The 24,017-nt window shown below is 38.1% G+C and overlaps 1 protein-coding gene and 1 long non-coding RNA gene across 2 annotated transcripts in view; one reads left to right on the top strand and one right to left on the bottom strand.

Annotated features, from left to right (window-relative positions):
- PHLPP1 (PH domain and leucine rich repeat protein phosphatase 1) overlaps positions 1-24,017 on the top strand; it is a 207,076-nt gene that overhangs the window by 178,907 nt on the left and 4,152 nt on the right. The window contains 4 exon segments of the mRNA XM_025422101.3: positions 1,539-1,701; positions 10,147-10,277; positions 14,333-14,437; positions 22,266-22,460. Coding sequence (XP_025277886.3) covers positions 1,539-1,701; positions 10,147-10,277; positions 14,333-14,437; positions 22,266-22,460 — 594 coding nt within the window.
- On the bottom strand, positions 7,568-23,614 carry LOC118352754 (uncharacterized). Its single transcript, XR_004810424.2, has 4 exons — positions 22,528-23,614; positions 22,151-22,401; positions 10,708-10,780; positions 7,568-7,802 (listed from the first exon to the last, which is right to left on the bottom strand). It is a non-coding gene; the product is annotated as an uncharacterized LOC118352754 (long non-coding RNA).

Genomic DNA, 24,017 nt, shown 5'->3' with positions numbered 1-24,017 from the left:
GTGTGGCACAGTAACTCCCCTAAAGACCCTGAGTTCCTTAAGAGTCAGGACTGCAATTTGTCTCTGTCAGCCCCACGACTCCTATGAGGTCTGGCCTGGGGTAGACACTCAACAAATGGTTGCTGAATTAAAGAACATGCTTCAGCGGTCTAGTCCATCAACCACCTTCTTTGTATGTTGAGGGATAGAAACTTCTTGAACTTTTTTCTTTCTTGGGCCTGAGTTTTCTACTTTCAGTTATTTTTCATGCCCCCATTCCTCATTGATTTTTCCATATTTCTTTCCAAAATGTGAGAGTCTTACAAATTCAGGCAGTCAGAGCTGGATTACTTCACAGTCTTATGTACACAATGTTGTTTGTAACACATCCTGATGCCATGTTGACTGTTCAGGATATTAAAAAACCTGATGTTGTAAGATGAAAACTTAGTTCTTATTGTATCTTCAGCATATATTTATTTCCAAGATAAGCAAATAAGATAATCTTTATATTTGAGAGATTTCAGAAAGAAAAGTAACAAATGAAGACATAGCAAATAGAAGAGATATCAATGACTGTAAACTAAATGATTCAGATTATAAGTTTGAGTTCTACTTTCTGGGAATCCTCCGCTTTTTGGAGTCCAGCATTACCAGTGGTAGAAAAAGAGAGAGGTAGTGGTTGCTGTTACAGGATTATGGAGATGGAGGGTTTTTTCCCCCTCCAGATTTACAGAAAAGGCAAGAAAACCTAACTCTGAAATTTTCTTTATTTGGTTACTATAATTATTACTTAATATTATTATGATCAAGTACTAATTAAGGTTGAACAATAAAAGACATTCTTAAATAAAAGTGTTCACTATATTAGGGCATTTTATTAAGGTAAGATTAAAGAGAGTCCACTTTTGTATATGTTTAACAGGCAGTGAGAGAAATTTCGTTTAGGTATGGTTCGAATTTGGGCACTGCCAGAAGGTCAGGAGATGATCCAGATGATACTTCCATCACCGTATCATCACCAGTGTCAGAGGAATTTGGGGAGTAGAGTTTTAGGAGAAGCATATCTTCATAGGGCCTATAACTTCATTCTCCTCTACATCCCCTTGAGTTTTCAGTGCCAGTACAAAGAAATCATTCTCTCAAACTGAGCTCCTTTAAAGCACTTATATTGGATTAATGCTAACTTTTGACCCACTTGAGTAGGATTTTTGTTGGAGTTTGGACTAAGCTACATAGCATAGTGGTTGTTGCCAGAATAACTTATCCACACACAGAGTTTTAAGAGGAAAGGGACATTCATTTTTCTGTTTTTGCTAATTTGAAAAGTTGAAGTTAGTAGTTTCTGTTTTGTAGTTGGAAAGGAGGTATTTAAATACTTCAATACTCAAAAACAGTAGTGAAAAATGGCCCTGTTTGTTAAAATAGCTGCAAATGAATCTTTAAAGAATCCTTAGGCTCATAGTAAATTCCCTTTTTATTCTCGTTATGTATTACTTTCTTTAAATTCCCTTATGATTATTTTTGACCCCCTTCCCCTTGGATTTCCTCTTTTTTAGCAAAATGGCAAAGCTGGAAGAACTTGAAGAAATTGACATCAGTGGAAATAAACTAAAAGCTATCCCGACAACCATCATGAATTGCCGGCGCATGCACACCATGATTGCTCACTCTAATTGCATTGAAGTCTTTCCTGAAGTTATGCAGCTCCCAGAAATCAAGGTATGTGGTTTGATTCCACAAACTCCAAGCTGCAGGTCAGAAAAGAGAATTGTTTTCTCTAATTCATCAGTTCAGGATGTTTGTACCTTTCCTAGATTGAAGACTTCCAATCATCCTTGCCCCATCTTTCCTAACCATTGGACTACACTGTTGAGTCAACATTAGGGGAAAAAAGTCAACAAAGACAATAAATAAAAAGATACTGGATTGGGAATTGAGAAAATTATATTCTGGGCTCTGTCCATAACTAGCTGTGTGAGTTAAGGCTAACCATAGGGTCACCTAACACTTTCCCATCTAACAAGACTTGTCCTCCTTATTTCTGGGGTGGTTATGAGGTTCAAAAAGTATGTCACTTAAATGTCTGACAGCAGCTTGAAAAAGTTCACGGTACTACTGCACACTCTTCCCCCAGACTCCCCCAATTAAATAGCATCCACCACCGCTGCACCCAATCAGTAATAATTCCCTAGATACAGTATCACTGCTGTCACCAAATATTCATTTCAACTTAACGAAATTAGCAGATATTATTTCCATTTGATACTGAGCTCCTGAATAATGAAAGGATTTGTGTACATGAAGACAACAAATTGGTGGCAGAAGATAGTCTGCAGTTCCTGACTTCTGACTCAGGGTAGATCATAGGATGAAACCAGTTCAACAGAATGAAAGCCATCTAACAACTTTTTATTCATGTTTTTTTGGCACAAAAGTAAGAAGTTCTTTACATATCATGTATTTTTTCACTAGCACCTTAGCATTTCTGACCATCACTTTTGTGCTTAATAAAAAATAACTCTGTAGTTACAGACTTGGAGCATATTCTAATCTTCTAAAAGGGAACAGAAGTCATCCTTCTTGGCCATTCTTCTTTTTTCAGGCACTTCCCGATACGAACTTTGTGTATCAGATTATAGAAAGTGTGTAGACATTTGAAGGCACTTTAAGTAGTACACATCATCTTCATACATTTTGTGGGGTTTTTTGTACATTTGTGGTCAAGGCATACACAAGCCATCTTCTAAGTGTGTGCATGTGTGTGCACACTTTAGGCCATGATGTATTTTACTTGGAGCACACTATCATTTCATACGTCACTGGCGTTTTAGAGCATTGGTTATAAGCTAGCAGACATAGTTTACTTCTGCTTTCTACATAGTACCTTTCACAGTGGTGACAAGGCAGGGCTCTGAAGGGAGGCCTGGAGTTGATTCCCAGTTACAAGTTCCTTAACTGCTCCATCTCCTCAGGTGTAAATGAGGGGAAGAATATTCCTTCCTTTACCACAGTGCCGTGAGGATGAAATGAAACAGTACGTGTGAATGTTCGAAATAGGAGTGGCACATAGGAAAGACTCTGTAAATGTTAGGTATGATTAATACAGTCCTTGATGTGGTTCAACTCTGATGTTGATTATATGGAATTCTTCTGTCTGATGATCAGCAAAATCTGGAAATCTGTTACTTAATCAAGTCTTGGCCTCCAGCACCAGCAAAGGTTAGCAGCTAAGCTTCCCAGGGCCCCTGTGCTGCCCATTCCTGGACACAGGGGCTGCGCTGTGGTATCTTCTACGGGGGCCTATTGAACTGGTCTCTGTGCGCTATGCCCAGTGGGACCCCAGTACAAGAAGGGAAAAGTCTCAAGACCAACCTCCCGTTTGCCAGTCTTACTTTCTGCTCCTATTTTAATGTTCTATAACTCTAAACTGTGGATTAGGCTTGTTGTTTTGTTTTTAAGTATCTGGTTTAAAGTACAGATACAGATAGACATTTAAACTTTTTAGGTTTTGACTAGATTTTGCAAAATCTGACTCTTGTTCTGTGAAAACAGATCCTCTCCTAGACCCTTGCTTGGCTTCCTGGATTCTAAAGTCGGCGCCTCCTATTTCTGTTTAACGTTTTCCCTGTTGACTTTTGCCTGTAACTGACTTTACAGCTCCTTTAAAAATTTTACTTCTGGTATTGCCTTTTTAATGATTTTCTTTCTTTTGGTCTTTGATTTTTCTTGTTATCCCAGATATTAAATCTTAGCATTTTCCATATGTTAATAATCTCCTGTCTTTCTGATCCAGCTCTTCCATCACCAGCAGATAGAGATTTTGTTGTTGGGGATTTTCTCTGGGGTGGGAGTGGTGGTGGGCAACATCAAGCATCCTGTATGTGCAGAAGTACACATTTCACAGCCCTGGACAGATAGTGTTGATAAAGTAGTAGTTATAATGTTTTAGAACTCTGAATTGGCATGTCAGTGTTCTTTCATATGAGAATATTTTAAATTGCAGTGTAAGTATTTACACACATTTAAACCATCCAAAAGAAAATTCTGGGTGAAAAGGCTTAGCTGTATCTCAAATGATAAAATACCTATGAGCATCTTCACTGCAAACTGAGCTCTAAATTAGCGTGTTTTTAATGTCCTCAGTTGAAATACTCAGCCTATACTAAAATTTTATTATTGAGTTAATAACCCTAGATTATATTCATATTGCTTGTTGGAAATAAAGTGAAGTAATTGTAAAGTAGTTCATAAAAGGTATTAGATCATTGCAATTATAAAAACTGAACAGGGAACATGATTTAAAGAAGCATGGGCCCTGGTATATTTAACTAGCTTGTTCTCTCCAAGCAGTCTCATCTTTTAAGCCATTGAAGAAAAGTGCTTATTCATAGCTTTGTTACCAAAGCTCCAAAGCCAGTTATTACTTAAAAGTATAAATAAGTTCCCCTACTAAAATACATGTGCCAAAATATATTTTTGTAACTTGAAAAATTAAGCCATTATTCATCTACCTCTAAAACAGAGAGTGTATGCACCTTCTAATCGGATAAAATTTAGATCTGGCCATTTTCCATTTTGGTACGTCTTAGTGAGATCTCATCATCAGGCATCACTTTCTGTACTTGAGCAGGAAGATCATATAAGTTGTTAGTAAGAAAAAGTATATTTTCAGAGTTTTCCAGTGAGCCCAAGTGGACCAAGTGAGAGTACTTTTGTTCCTTAGTTTTATTGTCTTCACTTTCAAATGAATCTTCTACCTTTAGTCCTGTGTGCCCTGAGCAGGTTGTATTCTATTCTGGTCCTAAAGTAGACGGGCTTCCCTCTGGATATAAATCAGCTCTCAATGAGCTAAAGAAGAAGATATGATCCCAGAGTCACCACATAAGCCAGATTTGGCTCGGCTGGTCCTGGGCTGAGGTCCACATTTCGGCTACTCATGGCTAATGAATCCAAATAGCAAAAGTGATCATGAGTATGGCATTCAGTTCCCCAAGCTCTTGGTTGAGTGACTTCCAATTAGTGACTTTTTCTAACCTTTTTTGAAGTGTAGTTTAAGTAGGTAAAATAAACTGGTGATACATATAGTAAATGAAATGTGTAGTTTAAACACCATATCAGGAACTTCTTTTTTAAATTTAACATGTTCTCGTGGCATCTTGATTTTAATTACTAGATGAACAGTATCTTTTTAAAATGTTTCAAATTTTCTTCAGAATATTTTCATGTTGTGCTATGCAGTAATAAACTACTTGGATAAGGTGAGTGAACTCATCTCTAAGATCTGTGTTATTTTCACTGGGAAATGAAGTATGAAGTATTTTTAATATGCCACACTCTTGAGAACAGTGGGTACAGGAAGTTGACTATCCCCTGGAATCAAACTGTTTGCTACTGTTTCTAAGGTGAGATGAGAGAGAGAGAACCAGTGTGGTGATAAAAACACCAAGAACATGGGGAAATGGCTGGGTCAGAATAGATGAAAGGAAAGGGATTAATTTTTTGGAAAGTAGGATAATGCAAATGAAGACAGATCAGGGACCACTTTGGTGTCAGCTGGGTAGAGTAGCCGACCTCATAGATTTATAAGGTCATTGATGCATTTATATTGCATATCTGAAAACCAGAAATGAGGAGCAGTCATCATTATGGTCCTAGAATCTGGGTCAGGAATAATTATTTAGGAAATTTCCTAACGTTACCTTTAACTTTGATTCCTTACAAAAATCCCGTCCTGGAAAGCCTTCTTGGAGGTCTTAGCAGTGGGCCCTTCGCTGTCACAACCATGCACACTTGTACATGTTGCTGATTCGCACAACTGGAAGTAGTATTGTCCATTTCCTGCTCTGGCCTGGGAATTCCCCCAGGGTAGGGCCTGTGATGCCATCTCTGTAGATCCCTGATGTCTGATGTCTGGCTTATTGTCTGCCACGTTAGAGGTGCTAAATCAGTGTTCCTTTGGATGAATACTTGGATTTATTTGCCTCTTAATGAATTCATAATAAAAATTAGTGAACCTGTTCAGAGAAAAATCAGTCTTTGTAACAGAGAAGGAGGCTTTATATAAAATTAAAGGTCTTTTGCAACTCCCTAATGAAAGGTGGGGCAATTTAAACAATATACATGTCTGAATAATTACAAAAATAATTACGTCAGCAAAAGCTTTTGCCCCATGAGGGCAAAGGAGTGTGAAGGTGATAGGGAGCCCCCCTTTTGCACCTGTTGGAGTGGTTGGGCAGCATGGCTGAGGTGGCAGGCTAGCTGTGGTCTGAAGAATGAAGCAAGCCATTGCAGAGTCACTCAGCTAGTAGGTGAAGTTGTCATTTGAGGGTGGCACAGGCAGTTACTGGGCAGGTAATAAAATACACAGTGCTATGGAAAATTGATATGCCAAGGGCGCCTGGGAGGCTCAGTCAGTGGAGTGTCCGACTATTGGTTTCAGCTCAGGTACCGACCTCAGGGTCGTGGGATCGAGCCCTATGTCAGGAGAATCTGCTTGGGATTCTCTTTGCCTCCCTCTGCCTTTCCACTCATTCTCTCTCTCTCTCTCTCTCTCTCTCTCTAATACATAAATCTTTTGAGAAATTGATATGCTTGTGTCTTTTTTTAAAAAAAGATTTTATTTATTTATTCATGATAGACAAGGTGGGGGGCGGGGCAGAGACACAGGCAGAGGGGGAAGCAGGCTCCACACAGGGAGCCCAATACGGGACTCGATCCCAGGTCTCCAGGATCACGCCCTGCACTGAAGGCAGGCACTAAACCGCTGAACCACCCAGGCTGCTGCCCTTTAGTAATGTTTTGTGAGGAAAACATTATAATAAAGATATTAGAGCTTTGGTGATAATTATACTTAAATGATAGATCAATTCTTTCTCTTTAAGATGCACTGATTATTTTTCCGTGCTCTTCACTAGATGTATTAGCAGTAATTTTCCTCTAAGTCATGAGTTCCTCCAACTAGGAGTTATCTAACTTTTTCCGAGGCTTGGATAATTCCATTTTGAGTATTCTTACCAGAACTTTGTGTTATAGCCAAGTAATTTTTGTAAGCTATGTCCTAGAATAGGCCTGAGAGAGAGAAAGGTAACTTTCTGTTAGTCACGTGGTAGACAAATTTAACATTCCGTTTAACAACATATTTTCAAGAAAGTTTTAGTGTATTAAACAATAGAGAAGCATATGTTCAACAACACAATATGCAAGTACTGTGTTTTTCTCCAGTCTCACCTCCCAATTTTCTATTTTCCCAGGGGTAGCCATTATAATCACTTAGCCAATAAACATTCGTTGGGAACTGTTAAAAGAATAGGAAACAGTACTTGTATAAATAGAGCACTCACTATTTATGTTAATGCCAGTAAGTCAGTGCCAGGTACCAGCATCCTGCAATTTTTATGAACAAACTTTCAATGTGCAGAGCTATCAAAGAGTATTTCTCTCTTGCTTGCCACTAAAGAAAGTGTTGCAGTGTGGTGTGACTTAGCCCAGACTGAATTTAATCTAAGCACATGTACCTCACTTCCCATCCTAGGAGACTGAATTACTAGAGACTCTTCTTGGATGACTGTTTCATTTCTTCATTCAACAAATAATTGTCTACCAATTCCCAGGCAGTTAGCTGTTTATTGGTTCCTCATTTGAACAAAAGTATTTGTTGGGCATCTGCTCTTTGTGATGCACAGTGCTCAGGACTCTGGAGAAGTGGTGGTGTCTGTTCTCCAGGATTCTGGTCTAATGGAAGGAATAAATAAGCAGATACTTTGAACAAGAAGCATCAGTTTGAAACAGGGGTCCTAGTGGAATTGGCATGGAGTTGAAACCTACAAGAACAAAGTAGATTTTTACCAAGTAAGAGGCAAGAAAGCCTGAGAGTCCCTGTCACAGAGGGTAATGTGCACAGAGGCACAGGTGAGAACATGACACCTGCGAGACCTGGAATTAACTTTGACACAGCTGAATATAGAGCGTGAGGAAGCAGGTGGTGAAAGGTGGAGATGAAGGGCCTTATTTGACATGCAGAGGAGTCCGGTGGCAGATTGGAAGGCGGTAGGGAGCAACTGAAAGACAAGCCAGAGTGATCAGATGGGATAAAGCACATCAGAGTCACCCTGACAGCAGTGGGGAGTGGGTCACAGGGAAGTGACAGTAGAGCAATGTCAGGATGCTGTCCCAGACCTCCCAGGAGAGGCGATGCAGTTGGACAGGATATGGGAACTGGTTGCAGTAAATTAAGGGGTGGGGAGGGGGGGCCAGTGCTCGGGATGATGACAGGTGCCACCTCTAAAAGGGTTATTTATAAAGATATCAATGGCATTGTCTTTATAAATAAATACCCTGCTGAACTCATTTTATGATTTTGCAATTTAAAGAATGAGCAATTTTACATCTTCAGAACTGTGAAAGTTTAAATCATTAGGTAACATTAAAAAACATTGCTTATCAATTTCATAAAATTTAGTGTTCTAAAAGGTCTAGTCTTTCCTTGTCGTGCATGCTCTGACCTGAATATGTTTTGTCAATTATGTGTTCTAAATTACTCACATCAGCCAGCCCTTACACTTGGGTGTCACCACTACTCCACACATTGTGTGGATACCATTTGTCTTGTCTGTGCTGATGATGGAATAGCTCATCATTAATAAGTATTATCAGTGTTTCATTAAAGTCCAATTGACTGTTGATGCAACCATTATTTACAAGTAGGATAACAAAACAAAAAGGAGATAACAATTTCCCCAATTAATGTTTAGGTTAAGTGAATTTATGTACTACTTAGAGTGTTAAGGTTATCAAAGGTGATGGGAGTACAGACATGGATTAAGTGCAGTGTGATGAAATTGTACCTATTTTTTAAGTTTTTGTTTATATTAATAAGGCTACAAGAATACAGAATAATAACACTGGTTGTATTAGGTTGCAACATTTAAGGCAAGTTTCCTAAGCTTTTCTGCTAGTCCAGCTTTTGGTAATGTGTTTATAATGCTCTCATAATAAAAAATAATTACTTAAAATTACAGCATAATTTTATATCATTGCTACTGTTTGGGAGCAAGGGTATAAAACAGTGTGGAAACATTGTATTTTTGAAGTCAGTTAAGAATATATTTCTCCAGAAATACGGGTTTTCATTTTATTCAGTCTCTGTCCCTCCCCAATCCATAATAGACTTAAAAATCTTTCCAAGTAAAGATGATTCTGTCTACTTTAAAGATTCTGAAATTCTTAGATACAATTTGCCTTTCAAACCATCTTAAGAACTTTAATAGGCTCTTGAGGCATTTTTTTTAAATGATAATAAGGTGCCATCCCAAGCCAGAGAGTTGAATGCTCCAACCCATTCTGCCAAATTGTGGGTTGCATATTCTTTTATCCAGAAAAATTGCCAGTCACTCTTGTTCTCTCTTGTACATGGGGAGCTGCCTTCTACCGTGGTTCCCTGCTCTCATAACACAAATGCAGCACCTCATTCTAGGGCTTACCTCATTTAAGCCTTACATAGGTTTTGAGAGAAAGGAGGCATTATTCCCATTCACAGATAACACATAATTTTGTTGTGATCAATATGCTGACCCTTTTTGTGGTTGTTTTCCAAATGAGATTAGGCAGGAACTGTTGGGGAGTCCAGGTATTGGATGCCTGGAGTTTAGGATCCATATTTGCCTCATGCATATGGCAGGCATGCCCACCAGCTAGTCTTTTTACCAATTTCTTATTTAGCTTCTTTTGAAGTATCTTCTCATTTTGGATGTCTCCTGGCCTTTCCTCATTTCACGAGTTTTTTGGCTTAAGAAAATCCTTCACTTCCATTTTGATGTTGTAATTGTAACCCTTATGGCTATAACAGGTGCAGAGATTTTGTGAGCAATAAGAAAAACTATGCTTAGGATTTTCAGTTAATGCTTATTTTTTTAATGCTTATTTTTAAATGTAGATGGGAGAATAAAGAACACAGATTTTCTGTGTTCATCAAAGAAAGTAAACATTTTAGCTGCATTCAGCAAGATCTGTTTTAAGTGTTTATGGGAGGGCAGCAGACAACCTATTTTTCTGCATTTGGCCAGTATCGAATAGTGAATGGTAAGACTGATTCTCAGGGCAGGGGTGGGAGTGTAGAACCACTCGCTTCTCCAGGCCCTCACTTCCTGCTTCCCCTGGTTCCTTCAGTGCGTGGACCTGAGCTGTAATGAGCTAAGTGAAGTCACTTTACCCGAAAACCTGCCTCCAAAACTTCAAGAACTAGACCTGACTGGAAACCCCCGACTTGCCCTCGATCACAAGACCCTGGAACTGCTGAAGTAAGTATTTAGTGATGCACTGCAGCCCCATCAGTGATCACAGACACAGCGTGAAAACTGAGCAGAATATGACCTATTAGCTGTATCGATCATGTTTGAGGTGACTCGTGAGTCTATATCGTTCACCACGATGGAGGGCCAGAAACACTCTCAAATAGTTGAATACCTAAGTGTCCTTTCAGAAAGTTTTTGAGGAAGTATCCAGCCAAAAAGGGAACAAGAATAATGCCTGCAAAGAAGAAAGGGGAGAGAAAAACAGGGGAGCAGTGATGCGCCACGACATAAACTTACATCTCAGTCACCAATAACATGGTGTGTTATGAAAGGATTTTGGAAGACATGCATCATGTGGGGAAAATGTACAATGTGGAACTAAAATCCAGATTATTTAAAAGTGGGAGTGTGGGGTATTTAGATCCTGCTAAGTTACCTCCTTGTTTGGGGAAAGGATTCTTTGATACAGTCTCATCTTGATGTCCATAGAGAATTACAGTTGAAGTTCACTGTGTAAAATATTAAAGGAAATTTCGTTAGAGAAGATGTCTTTGAGAAATTTTCATCACAGAACTCTTAATAGTCTATCAGCAGAATTAAGCTTCACAACTGAATATAGCCATTAAAAACAACAACGTAGAGTTATATTACAACTCTAAAGATCTCTACATATGATGTTAAATGTGAAGAAGTTTACGAAGAAATTTGTATGGTATGTTTAAGTCTTGGACATTGACACAGTAATCATTATGTATGCCATTTATGCTTAAACTTGTACTATCTACTGCTAAAAGTTATATTCCATTATCTTAGAAAAAAACTGAAAAGGAGTAGAATTTTAAAAAAAGAGTAAGCAGCGTCAATGATCTATTAATATTATCCTAGGCTTTTAGTGCAAGCCAAAATTTGAACATCACTCAAGGTGATTCCTGGATAGAATGGGCCTAATTAGTGCCTGTTCATTTTAGGTATTTAATTGATTTCTTTTTTTTTTTTTTAATTGATTTCAATATATAATTGAAGAATACTGCTGAAGTAGAGTATTGTAGGAAAGCCACATGGGACCCAGGCACTCTCCACTGTTTATCAATGTGTGAAGCCTTGGCCCAACCGAGTCTGTATAGACCTTAGTTTTCTCATCTGTGTGATGAGAAGAATGGCCTAGATACTTGCTAAAGAGACTTCTCAGAACTAAGAGTGAATGGATTATCAACATATATATTGCATTTATACAGGTTACTTTTGAGGATTTTTACAAAAAGATGAAATTTTATGTTAAAATAATTATATCAAAATTAGTTAAATGGAAATAGCTGTTTGGAGAAAAAAGTTGAACTTGTATTATACACCAAATTAAATTCTAGCTAAGTTAAAGAGTTAACTCTATAAAATGAAATAATTTCTAAAAGGAAGAAGAAATCCTATGAATGTATGACTTTTTAGGCCAAAAAAAGGTGGGTGGGGGGTGGTAGGAAGACAGAGATCACAAGAGGAGAAATCAATATATAAAAATTGGTTTTGATATTTACATTATAAATATTTAAAAATACTTTTTATACATTAAAGTTTGAAATATCTTTCCAGAAGTGATCAAGAGTAAACCTAAAACTAAGAAGAAACACTGGCAAAAAATAGGAAAAATAAAAGCATTCATGTTTTCAATAGAAAATGTTCTTATAAGAAAAGTCCTCAAACAAGCAAAGAACGTTAACCTTTAACAAAAGAGGTACAGAGAGTTACATGAAAACATGATGTTCAACCTCAGGATATCAAGGAAATATTAAATATTTAAATAACATTTCCCGCCGCCCCTCAAATTGGTGCTTCTGGAGTACTGTAAATTGACACAACTTTTCTTAAAAGCTATTGACTCTGTGTATCAAGCTTTAAAAAATATTCACATACTTAGACCAGGGTTTTCTGTGGCAAAATGTATTCTAAAAAATAATCAGAAAAGAGCTCATTTTAGGTACGGAAGTAGTTATCAAGATATATCTATTATATTTAGGATGGATATAAAATGATATGGGGAAATGTTTGTGATGTAATTAGAAAAAAGATGCAAAACCACATATCTAGAATTACCCTACTATTATATATGTGTTAGAAAAATCTGTTAAAGTCTCTGAGGTGAGCCTGTTACATGCTACTGGACTGGAGCAGCTACTACAAAGTAGCACATGTGTTCTCAGATTTAAAAAAGGTAACATGAAGTCTTAAGACTTTTGTGTAAGACTGTTGTTGCCTTCTGTTTAACAGAGAGAGGGCTATGGCTTCTTAATAACTTGGGAGAGCTTCCATACCTAATGTATTTCTTGTGCTTTTCAAGGGTTGGCCTGTTTATTCGACATCAGTCAGGGTGAGTGCATATGGTGGCTCTTCTGTGTGATTGAGCTCCAGCTCCTCTGTTCTCTCAGACTCGTTTAAAGATGTACAAGAGTCAACATTCAGGTCATTTCGGACAGCTGCTCAGCCACATTATGTTCTGCTGGGCAGAGAGTGAGAACACCCCCCCACACACACACACACACACACACACACTTCACTACAAAGGATTGGGGGGAGTTTAAGGATTATTTTTTTTTTCACTAATTTCATGCTAGGATGGAATTATTTCTTTGAAGTTTCTGTGTTCCATAAAAAGAATAAAAGTAATATCCGCTGTTTCAAGATTGATCAACCTCATGTCTTTAGAAATGAGCCCTCAGTTTTTCTCTGGAATTCAGAAAGGTAGCAGAGATGTAGCGAGAACCTTAGGTAGGCCTTAAGAAACTATCACGTTTGCTTGCCATTGTGCATGGATGAAATTTGGTTCCAGGTTCTATGAATAGCAGATAATGGCAGACTCCTTTTTAAATGGCTCTCTTTTATTGTTGGGATTGAAAAATTTGAATAGAGGATATATAGCTCTACTATAAAATAAGGTATTAGTTTTATTTCTGGATTTTCTATTGGCACTTTTTCAGTTTAGGATAAAGGGAAGAGTGAATGTTTGCTGGTAATTGAGAGTAGAAACTTCTTTTCATGGAATATTTTTAAATTTTAAAGAAATTGCAACCAGCTATTTCTAGAATCAGTGAATACAATGAGATACTGATTTATTTCTTAGAGTTGAAGGGTATTCAGTGTTTGTTATATTTTGGAGTTAACTTAAATTCTTGGGGTCATGACAAAAGTGTTTGTGTTAAGAGATTATATATAGGTTTTTTTCTCTTGTTTAAGTAACAGAGGAAAAAAAACTAGTGGCAATTTATAAATAAGTAGGATTTATTTCACCATGTGGTAGCCAGCATTTTTAAAAAACTGTTTCACATCTGTATGACTTCCTGTTTGGGGGCACTGAATACTCTCTAGTAGGGTGGTTTTTAATAAACCACATTCAAGAGTTTACATTTTCGGTATTTGTCTTGGGTCCTGTTGGACCAGTTCTGACGTGTGACACCGAGGTGAGATGACTTGTCTCCCAGTTTAAATTCACATAGTTGATGTGTGATTTATGAAATACCCCTTATTTCGTAATTTTATATTAGTCTTAGCACAAATGGCTGTGCAAGTTTGAAGAAAGAATTGGAAACTTCGGGGATGGCAAATCCTCAGTATTTGTGAAATATTTGAAGGGATGATATGGGCAGAAATTGGATTTGAGAATGAGTGTTGCAGAATTCTCTCACATCATTCAAATACATTACTGTGGCTTAGATTTTGTACTTTTTCAAATCTGGGTATTCACGTTGTAAGAATATACCCAACATAATATTTTCTCATACCAGGGTTGAGAGCTGTCCTTTTCTTTCCCAGGAGACAGCAGCCATCTAAGTGCCATGTGTAAAGGTCTCAACCACCCTGGGATGCTGATAAGAAACTAATTTTCATGCTCTCTCTGTATCTGCCCCTTTGTTTTCACTTTGTTGAGTAGCTAGTTTAGACTAATATTTTAAACACATTAAACACAAATGGTAAGTACAGAGCGCTTAGCAGGTGTTTTTCATTTCTCAAATAAAGGTAGCAATTCACACGTATTTGACTTTAATGATTCCCGTCCCTTCCTTTTCTCTTGTTAGTAATATCCGCTGTTTCAAGATTGATCAACCTTCAACAGGAGATGCATCTGGAGCCCCAGCTGTATGGAGCCATGGCTACACTGAAGCCTCAGGGGTGAAAAACAAGTGGGTGAAACTTTGGAATGAGAAGCGCCTCCAGCCCACCTCCCTTCTTTAGTGGGGAAGATACTCAGTGCTAGCACACACTTTCCTCGTGTCACACTGATCTGAGCAGGATTCCCCAAAGTGAGGCCACCTCATGCCTTACATTTGAACAGTAAGCTAAGCTCTGCTTGGCATCACATACTCTTCTCTGTGAGAGATGTTGCTAGGATACAGTATAACTGACACATTGAGTCTCTGTGAGACTCCAGTGTTTAGAGAAAGCCTGAGTATGGAAATGCATCCCTGCCCTTTGGAAAAGTCTATCTTTCTCTGAAGCCTATTTACCAAGTAAAATGGGATAGTATTAAAAGAGAAGTAGCCTTGATTGTCCATATTCAATCACTTCCATTACTGATTTGTTAGTTCTATGGAATAGTTTCTTACCATCTAAATTAGCTTGGCAGGGACACCTGGGTGGCTCAGTTGGTTAAGCGGCCGGCTCCTGACTTTATCTTGGGTCATGATCTCAGAGTCCTGGGATTGAGCCCCACAAAGTGGGACTCTGCGTTCAGCAGGGAGTCTGCTGATAGATTTCTCTCTTTCTGCCTCCCCCACCACCGCTCGCCAGCTCACACACTCACTTTCATGTGCACTTTCTAAATCTTTTTTTAAAAAATTCATTTATTTGACAGAGAGGGAGAGGGAGAAGCAGGTTCCCCACAGAGCAGGGAGCCAGATGTGGGGCTCAATCCCAGGACCCTGAGACCATGACCTGAGCCAAAGGCTGATGCTTAACCAAACTGAGCCACCCAGGCCCCTAAAATAAATGAATCTTTAAAAAATAAATTAGGTTGGCAGGAGTTTCATATTTCATTCCCTGAGATGTCAACTGCTTGTCTTGCTGCCAGGACTTGTCCATCTCAATTTCTTTTTCTTCCCTTTCATAGGGCCTTTGTAATCAAGCTCCTCGGGCTTGCTTTTTAGAGGTGCTAATAATTAGTACCAGAAAAGGAAAGAAGCCTATAAATTAGAATAGTCATAATTAAGGTATCGCAACCTGAAGTTTTGACAATAGGGAAAGAACAAAAAGTGGAAGATGATTCAGTAATACCCTGGGTGCACATTAGAATCAGTCAGGTGAGGAACCTAAAATCTTCAGCCTGGGCCCAGTTTTTCAGAATGTTTTAAAATCTCCCACAGGTGATTTTAATGGGCCTCTAGGAATGGGAACCACTGACTAGCTGAGTATCTTTTGTGGAAAATGAAAAGTGGAATTGTGGTTGCCATGCTGCTTTTTTTTTCTTTTTTCTTTTTTTGAGCAGAAAACAGAATCAACTTAAGTTCTGGATCTGACACATTGATCCTTCTTTCCCTAAGGGTGTGATTTGGCATTGTGCTGTCTAGAGAAGAGGTAGCCCCCATTTCAACACCTCTGCTCCCTTTGCCCAATAAAGGCAGAATAACCAGTTGTGCCTGGGCTCTGGTTCTTGCATGAGTCCTGTGTACTTTGCGCAATGTTATCATTGTATTTTTTTTTCTTTCTTTATCATTGTATTTTTGGGGAGACATTTGTACATTCTTTGGAGCACTCAAGAGTTCCTTTCTGGAGATATTGTTAAAAGACCTAGGTCTTCTCTTCCCTATGATCCTCTATTTTATTTCTTAAATTCCGCACATGAATGAGATCATATGATGATTGTTATAGGGGAAGAGAGGAAAAAAACAAGACAAAATCAGAGAGGGAGACAAACCATAAGACTTTTAATCATAGGAAACAAACTGAGGGTTGCTGGAGGAGAAGGGGGTGGGAGGATGGGGTAACTGGGTGACGGGCATTAAGGAAAACACGTGATATAATGAGCCCTGGGTGTTATATAAGACTGATAAATCACCTCTACCTCTGAAACCAATAATACATTGTATGTTAAATTTAAATCTTAAAAGTCTAAAAAAATTTTTTTAAAAAGACGTAGGTCTTGCTTATAACCACCAGTATGTGAAACTGCTAATTCCAGGATACTACTGTGAAACAAAACCCAAGATTGGTTTTTAAACATCTCTGGATATTAAAATTTATTATCTACTCCAACATATTAATGAAGCCGGGGACCAATTAGACCTGTTTTTACTGTATAATTCTCTCTTTGACCATTACTTTTTTTTTTTTTTTTTTGAGAGAGAGAATGAATGAATGTGGGAGAGCAGAGTAGGGGAGGGTCAGAGGAGAGAGATCTTAAGCAGGCACCACACCCAATGTGGAGCCCCCAACAGGGGGCTCAGTCCTATAGCCCAGAGATCATGATCTGAGCTAAAATCAAGAGCCAAATGCTTAACCAATTGAGCCACCTAGGCACCTCCACTTTTTTTTCCTTTAATGTTATATTGAAGTATAACATTCGTATAGAAAGTTACATAAATAAGCATGCAACTCTCTGAATGGTCCTAAAGCAAATACATCTGCAAAGTACCATCTAGATTAAAAGTAAAATGTTATTAGCACCTCAAGTTTGTGTTACCCTGGTCCTCACATTATTTCCCCTTGCCTTTTTTTTACCCTTAGGTTTTGCCAGAAGTCTCAAGTGTTTTGGGTTTTTTTCTTTTAAAGTGGTCATGTACACAAGGAGCATGAGACTTGCCATCTTATAAGGAGAGGGGTCGTTCTGCCTCCCAGGCTCAGATGTCTGTTTTCTTTTCTCCCTCCCCAAGGGTTGCAGTGTTGCCTCTCAGATCATTTCAGATCCTTTGGGGAAACCTAAGCAGGAACCTGAAACTGGATAATTTAGATTTCTTTCTCAGACTAAAAAACAGGAAGCTTTAACAGAAAAGAATCACTACTGTATATTTTAAAGTGTTTTTTTTTTTTAATGCGTCCCCTCATTCTGACTAGCACAGGGAATGTACAGAAGGAAGATAGACCTAGGATTATTAAATTTTACTTTGCTACAAATAGCCATATAATTAGGATAACTTTTTTTTTTTTTTTTTAATAGAGGCAAGGATTTCAAGGTATTGAGATAAGAGCCAGGCTTTGAATCTGGGCTTCTTACTTATTTGCTATGTGACCTTAGGCAGTTACTCTACCTCACTTTGGCTAAATTTCCTCAACTGTAAAATGGTACTAAAACCAATGCCTGTCCTCAGAGTTGTTGTAAGGATCCTGAGTCCCACATATGTGAAGTACTTAGAACAAGATGTGCTATATAGAAAGTAAGTGTGAGCTATTGTTAAGCTCCTCAAGAGCTAGGATTATTTTTTCAGGTATAAAACTCGGTCTAACCATGATGTAGATCAGATGCTTGTTTTTATTAATATATAAAGAATTAGAAGTTATGTATATTCAGTAATATTCACCCTGTTAGGAGTACAGCACTACAGGTTTTGATGAGGAATGTCATTGTATAACCACCACTGCAGTCAAGTTATAGAGCAGTTCCATCACTCCCCAGACTTCTGTGCCCCTTCTGTGTCAGTTCACCTCCTGACCTCAGCCCTTGGCCACTCTTGACCTTTTTGTTGCCTTGGTTTTGCCTCATCTAGGATGTCAGATTCATGGAATTATATAGAATACAGCCCCCTCAGTCTACCTTGTTTCATTTAGCATAATGCATTTTACATTCATCTGTGATGTCACATGTTCCTTTTTATTGCTAAGTGTTCCATTGCATGAATGTATTGTTTATCCATTCACCATTTGAAATCTATTTAGAATGTCTCAAATTTTTAGCAAATACAAATATGAATGTTATCAAGAGTCACTGTACAAGTGTTTGTGTGAACATGTGTTTTCTACTCATAGGTATTTACCCCATAGGATTATATATTAAGTTTCATAAGGCTGCCAAATTCATTTCCAGTTTTGCATTCCCAGCCATAATGTGTGAGAATTCTAGTTGCATATCCTCACCAGTGTTTCCTGTTATAATAAGGTGGTTGTAGCAGTTTTGGCTATTCTAATAGTGATAGCTCATTGTGATTTAATTTTGCCTTTTATAATGACTAATGATGCTAATCATCTTCACATGCATTCATTTATCATCCATCCATATATCTTCTTTGGTGAGAATATATTCTCTCACGTTAAAAACTGAAGGTATTTTTGTAGGCACCCTTTATCAAGTTAAGAAAATTCCCTTTCCGGATGCCTGGGTGGCTCAGTCAGTGAAGCATTTGCCTTTGGCTCAAGTCATGATCCCAAGGTCCTGGGATCAAGTCCTAGGTCGGGCTCCCTACTTTTCCCTTTCTTCCTTGCTTGTGCTAGCTCTCACTATCTCTGTCTCTCTCAAATAAAATCTTTAAAAAAAAAATACCCTTATATTCATAGTTCGCTAAGAGTTTCTATCATAGACTTTTTCTGCATTCAATTAAGATGATCATGTTTTCTTCCTTAGTCTGTTGATAGGTAAATTACATTGATTTTTGAATGTTGAATCAGCTTTGCATTCCCAGGATAAATTCCACTTGGTCATGATATATTATCCTTTCATATGCTGCTGGATTCAATATGCTGATAATTTGTTGCTCATGTCCACATTCATGATGGATATTAGCCTGTAGTTTCCTTGTGATTGTCTTTGGTTTTGGTATCAGGGTAACACTGGCCTCATAAAATGAGTTGAAGAGTATTTCTTCTTCTTCAGGTTTCTTGAAGAGTTTGTACAGAATTGATATTTCTTCCTTAAATATTTGGAGAATTTACCAATAAAAGCCATGTTGGCCTGGAGTTTTCTTTGGCTTCTAACTACACATTCTATTTCTCTGCTATAGGATTCTCTCTCTTCTAGAATAAATTTTGGTAATCTAGGTCTTTCAAGGAATTTATCCCTTTCACCTAGTTTTCAAATTTATTGACAAACTTGTTCATAATATTATCCTTTAAAATCTGTAGGATCTATAGTAATGGCTCTCCTGTTCTTCCTGATATTGGTAATTTGTCTTTTTATACTGATCAGTTTGGTTTGAGGTTTATAGATTTTATTAATATTCTCAAAGAACCAGCTTTTGGTCTGTTGGTTTTTCTCTATTATATTTGTTTTCTAGTTCATTGATTTCTGCTTGCTTTCAGTTTATTCTGCTCTTTTCTAGTTTCTTAACATAGAAGCTTAGGTCACTGATTTGAGCTTAGAAGATTAATATTCTAATATCAGCATATAGAGCTATAAATTGCCTTCTAAGCAGATTTTTCCAAAATAGAGAATGTACTTTGAATGACTTGAATCCTTTACATTTATTGAGACTTATTTTGGCCTAGATTATGGTCTGTCTCAGTAAATATTCTCTGCATTTGGGGAAAATGAGTATTCTGTTGTTGCGGTAAGGTGTCAATTAGATCAACTTGATCCATAATGTTGTTGTGTCTTGAATATCCTTACTGATTATCTACTTGTTCGGTCAGTGGCTGAGAGCCTATAATTATGGGTTGGTTTCTCCTAGTTTTATCAGTTTTGCCTTATGTATTTCAAGTTGTCTTAATTGCATAAACACCTAATACATTGTAGCTTTGTGATGAAAAGGATCAGTTCATTATGAAATGACTGTAATATTCTTTGTTCTGTAATATACTTTGATATTAATGCAACTTTGGCTTTCTTTTGATTAGTATAAACATAGTATATCTTTTATCCTTTTACTTTTAACCTATTTGTCCTTTTATATTTAAAGTAGATTTATTATGGGCAGCATATATTAGATATTTTGGGAGTTTTTTGGGTTTTTTTGTTTTGTTTTGTTTTTAATCCAATCTGACTTGTCTTTTGGGGCAGTATTTGGACCACCTGTATATTTAATGAAATTAATATGCTAAGGTTTAAATCTGCCAACTCTTTTCTATTTGTCTCATCTGTTTTCCATTTCTTTTCTCTTTTTCTTTTTTTGGATTTACGATTCCATTTTATCTCCTTTATTCATTCTTATTAGTTATACTATACACACTAAACAAAAGGCATAACGTTTAACTTATTATTTGGAGATAAACTGTAATTAGGCTATCATTTCACAATGTAAGAACCTTGTGTAAGATACAATGTAAGATACAATATGTATCTCCCATTTCCCCTCCCCTGGTCTTTGTGCTATTGTCATATTTTACTTCTGTTATAAATTCCAAAATACATGGTTATAATTTTTACTTTAAATAGGCATTTTCTAAAGCAGTGTTTCTCAAGTTCAGTACTTATTGACATTTTGAACCAGGTAATATCATTGGACAGGAAGGGGACTGTTCTGTGCATTGTAGGATGTTTGGCAGCATCCCTGACCTCTACCCACTAAATATCAATAGAACTGGGACCATCAGAAATGTGTCCTGGGGGTAAAATTGCCCCCATTGAGAACCACTATTGTAAAATGACTTTTAAAATAAGAGTTTTATATGTACTCATCTATTTGTCATTTCTTGTACACTTCATTCTTTTATGTAGATTCAGATTTCCATCTGGTATTTTCTTCTGCTTCATGTATTCCTTTTATATTTCTTATACTGCTCATCTTTTGGTAGTAAATTGAGTCTCAAAATGTCTTCATTGCACCTTAACTTTTGAAAGCAATTTTCACTGACTTAGAAAGCCAGGTTGACAGTTTCGGGTTTGTTTGTCTCCACCGCCCCCCCCTCCCCCACTATCAGTACTTTAAAAAAAATGTTGCTCCACTGTCTTCTGCATGGTTTCTGCAAGTCTTCTGTCATTCGTGGCTTTGTTCCTCCTTAGGTTATGTTCTTCTCTATCCTACTTCCCCCGCCTTTATTCCCAATATTAAGAAATTGTTCCTTTTTTTCCCATTTTCTTTTTCTTACTATTTGTTGAGCTTTTTATATCTATTAGGTTTATAGTTTTCTTCCAATTTAAAATCTTTTCAACCATTCTCTTCAGAGGTTTTTCCTGTCTCACTTCTCTTTTGAAGACTCCAGTTCCCTGGATATTTGGCTGCTTGAGGTTACCCCAGCACTCACTAATGCCCTGGCCTCTGATTTTTCTGCCAGTCATCTTTCCCCTCTGTGTTTAATTTTGGAGATTCTATGGGACAGAGTTAAGTTACTTGGAAACAACATGGTTCTGTAGAGCTTGGTGTGCAGGGACTCTGGTGTAGGCAGCTATCCCACCTCTTGTACTCTGCCTGCAGCCCAGAAACTTTCTCCAGGCAATCAGCTGGGCAGGCTTCATGCTTGCTCTCTGACCTGTACTTCTTATCAGCCAGTGTCTGAATACTGTTCCATAGGTTTGGGTTTTGTTTTTTCCTGCCTTTTTAGGTTGTTTGGAAAAAAATGAAAACATACAAAAGATCCCAGCATTTTAGCTTTAACTCCATTTTTGCCCAATGAGGTCTCCTTACTAAATATTTTATGAATGAATATGGACATGTGGATTCAGAATCTTGTATTCTTTCCCATACCTCCTGTACTCTTTCTTTCACTGCCATTTAAAAATAAAATCAGGGATCCCTGGGTGGCGCAGCAGTTTGGCGCCTGCCTTTGGCCTAGGGCGCGATCCTGGAGACCCAGGATCGAATCCCACATCGGGCTCCCAGTGCATGGAGCCTGCTTCTCCCTCTGCCTGTGTCTCTGCCTCTCTCTCTCTCTCTCTCTCTGTGACTATCATAAATAAATAAAAATTAAAAAAAAAATAAATAAATAAATAAAAATAAAATCAGAAGATAGGGTGGTGGAGGTGGCGGGCATCATGAAGTATCAGTGCTAATCACTGTTCTTTGATTTATGAAATAAATTAGCTGGGGTTGGTTTACCTTAGGTTTATTTTTAACCCATCTGAGGTCATGAAGAAAGAGATAAGACTGTTAATAGCGCTGGGTGGGCAAGAAAAGATGAGTAGACTTAGCACGCATCACTCTTGCTCTGCAGGTTGTGCGTTGCAGCCCTGTCGGTGAACAACTTCTGCGACAACCGGGAGGCCCTCTATGGGGTGTTTGATGGAGACCGTAATGTGGAGGTGCCCTACCTTCTCCAGTGCACTATGAGTGACATTTTGGCTGAAGAGCTGCAGAAAACAAAAAATGAAGAAGAATACATGGTCAATACGTTCATTGTTATGCAAAGGTAAAACTTAGAGTCCCTGCGAGGAGTATAGACCGTTTGCCCAATAGTCTCAAGGCACTGTTCTCACATGTGGGTATGTAAGATGCATTCAGGTGATCTGGTTTTACGTAAGCATCAGGATGGACCGTGTTTCATTGAGACATACTGATGTTCAGACAACTTTGTAGGAGGCCGAGTCAAAGACAGGAATTTTGTTTAGGGCTTTCAGTCACCATAGAAACTATGGAATGTTGTAACTCTTAGGGATGAATGTTACAAGCGTTCCCTCCTTCAAAGAATTGCTCCTTCTTATGTCACTTTAATGGCTTTGTAGGTTGTAAAGGAATTGCCCGTTCATACTGTACTGCAAACACCCCTGTGGGCCCAGGAAATGGGGAGTGTGATAAAGGTCATGAGAACAATGAGGAGTTCTCCTTTCTCCCTCCATGGTAATCTGCCAGAGGAAGTCAATTCATAACAGCAATAGAAAAAATATCTGCTAGACTTCCCTCCGACTTTCATATTCTAGTGGGCATGTACCATTAGCAATTAAATACTGACAATAGATAATATTTAGTGAGCCCATACTATCTACCAGTCATTGTTCTAAATACCTCACTGTGCCATACCATAACATCATCTCTCTGGATAAAATGCACTTACTTTACTAAGAAACTGAGGTAGAGAAGTAAAACAAATTTTTCTTTTGAGCTAGTAGATGGCACAACCAGAATTTGACCTGGGGCAATAAGACTCCAAAGGATGGTCCAACAACCACCCTGATCGATCTTTTTCTGTTTTTACCACCATTGTGTCCTGGGGGCGGGGGGAATATATGCACAGACATACATGTGCATACACGCCCTTCATACTCCCACCCTAAAGAGGTCTTTTTATTTATTTATTTTTAAGATTTTTTATTTATTTATTCATGAGAGACACGGAGAGAGAGAGGCAGAGACACAGGCAGAGGGAGAAGCAGGCTCCATGTGGGACTTGATCCCAGGACTCCAGGATCATACTCTGGGCCGAAAGCAGGCTCTAAACCACTGAGCCACCCAGGCATCCCAAAGAGATCTTTTTATAGACATGCGAGCACCAAGTAAGAATTAAGAACCTCAGGATGCTTGGGTGGCTCAGCAGTTGGGCATCTGCCTTTGGCTCAGTGTGTGATCCTGAAGTCCTGGGATCAAGTCCTGCATCAAGCTCTCTGCATGGAGCTGCTGCTTCCTCTGCCTATGTCTCTGCCTCTCTTTCTCTCTCTCTCTCTCTCTCTCTCTCTCTGTCTCTCATGAATAAATAAAATCTTAAAAAAAAAAAAAAAAAAGAAAAAACCTACCTCAGATTTCTTCCCAGCTATACTGTTCCACAACTACCATCCAATTTCTGGTTTCTGTTAAGAGCAATCATTGTGCCTTGGAATGAAGCAAGCAGTGCCTGCCGGTCCAGTCATAGATGTCCACAGGTCGGAGCTTAAAGACCCAAATTGTCAGCCCATCTCCAGGGCCATTTATATGCTTCTTATTTTCCCCATTAAGAGGACATGGGATATGGATGATCTTTTCAGCCATTGGAGGA

This window comes from Canis lupus, chromosome 1 (assembly GCF_003254725.2).
Source record: "Canis lupus dingo isolate Sandy chromosome 1, ASM325472v2, whole genome shotgun sequence".
NCBI classification, from domain to species: domain Eukaryota; kingdom Metazoa; phylum Chordata; class Mammalia; order Carnivora; family Canidae; genus Canis; species Canis lupus.
Note: the sequence above shows the minus strand (reverse complement) of the source record. Positions and strands in the feature narration are given on the sequence as shown.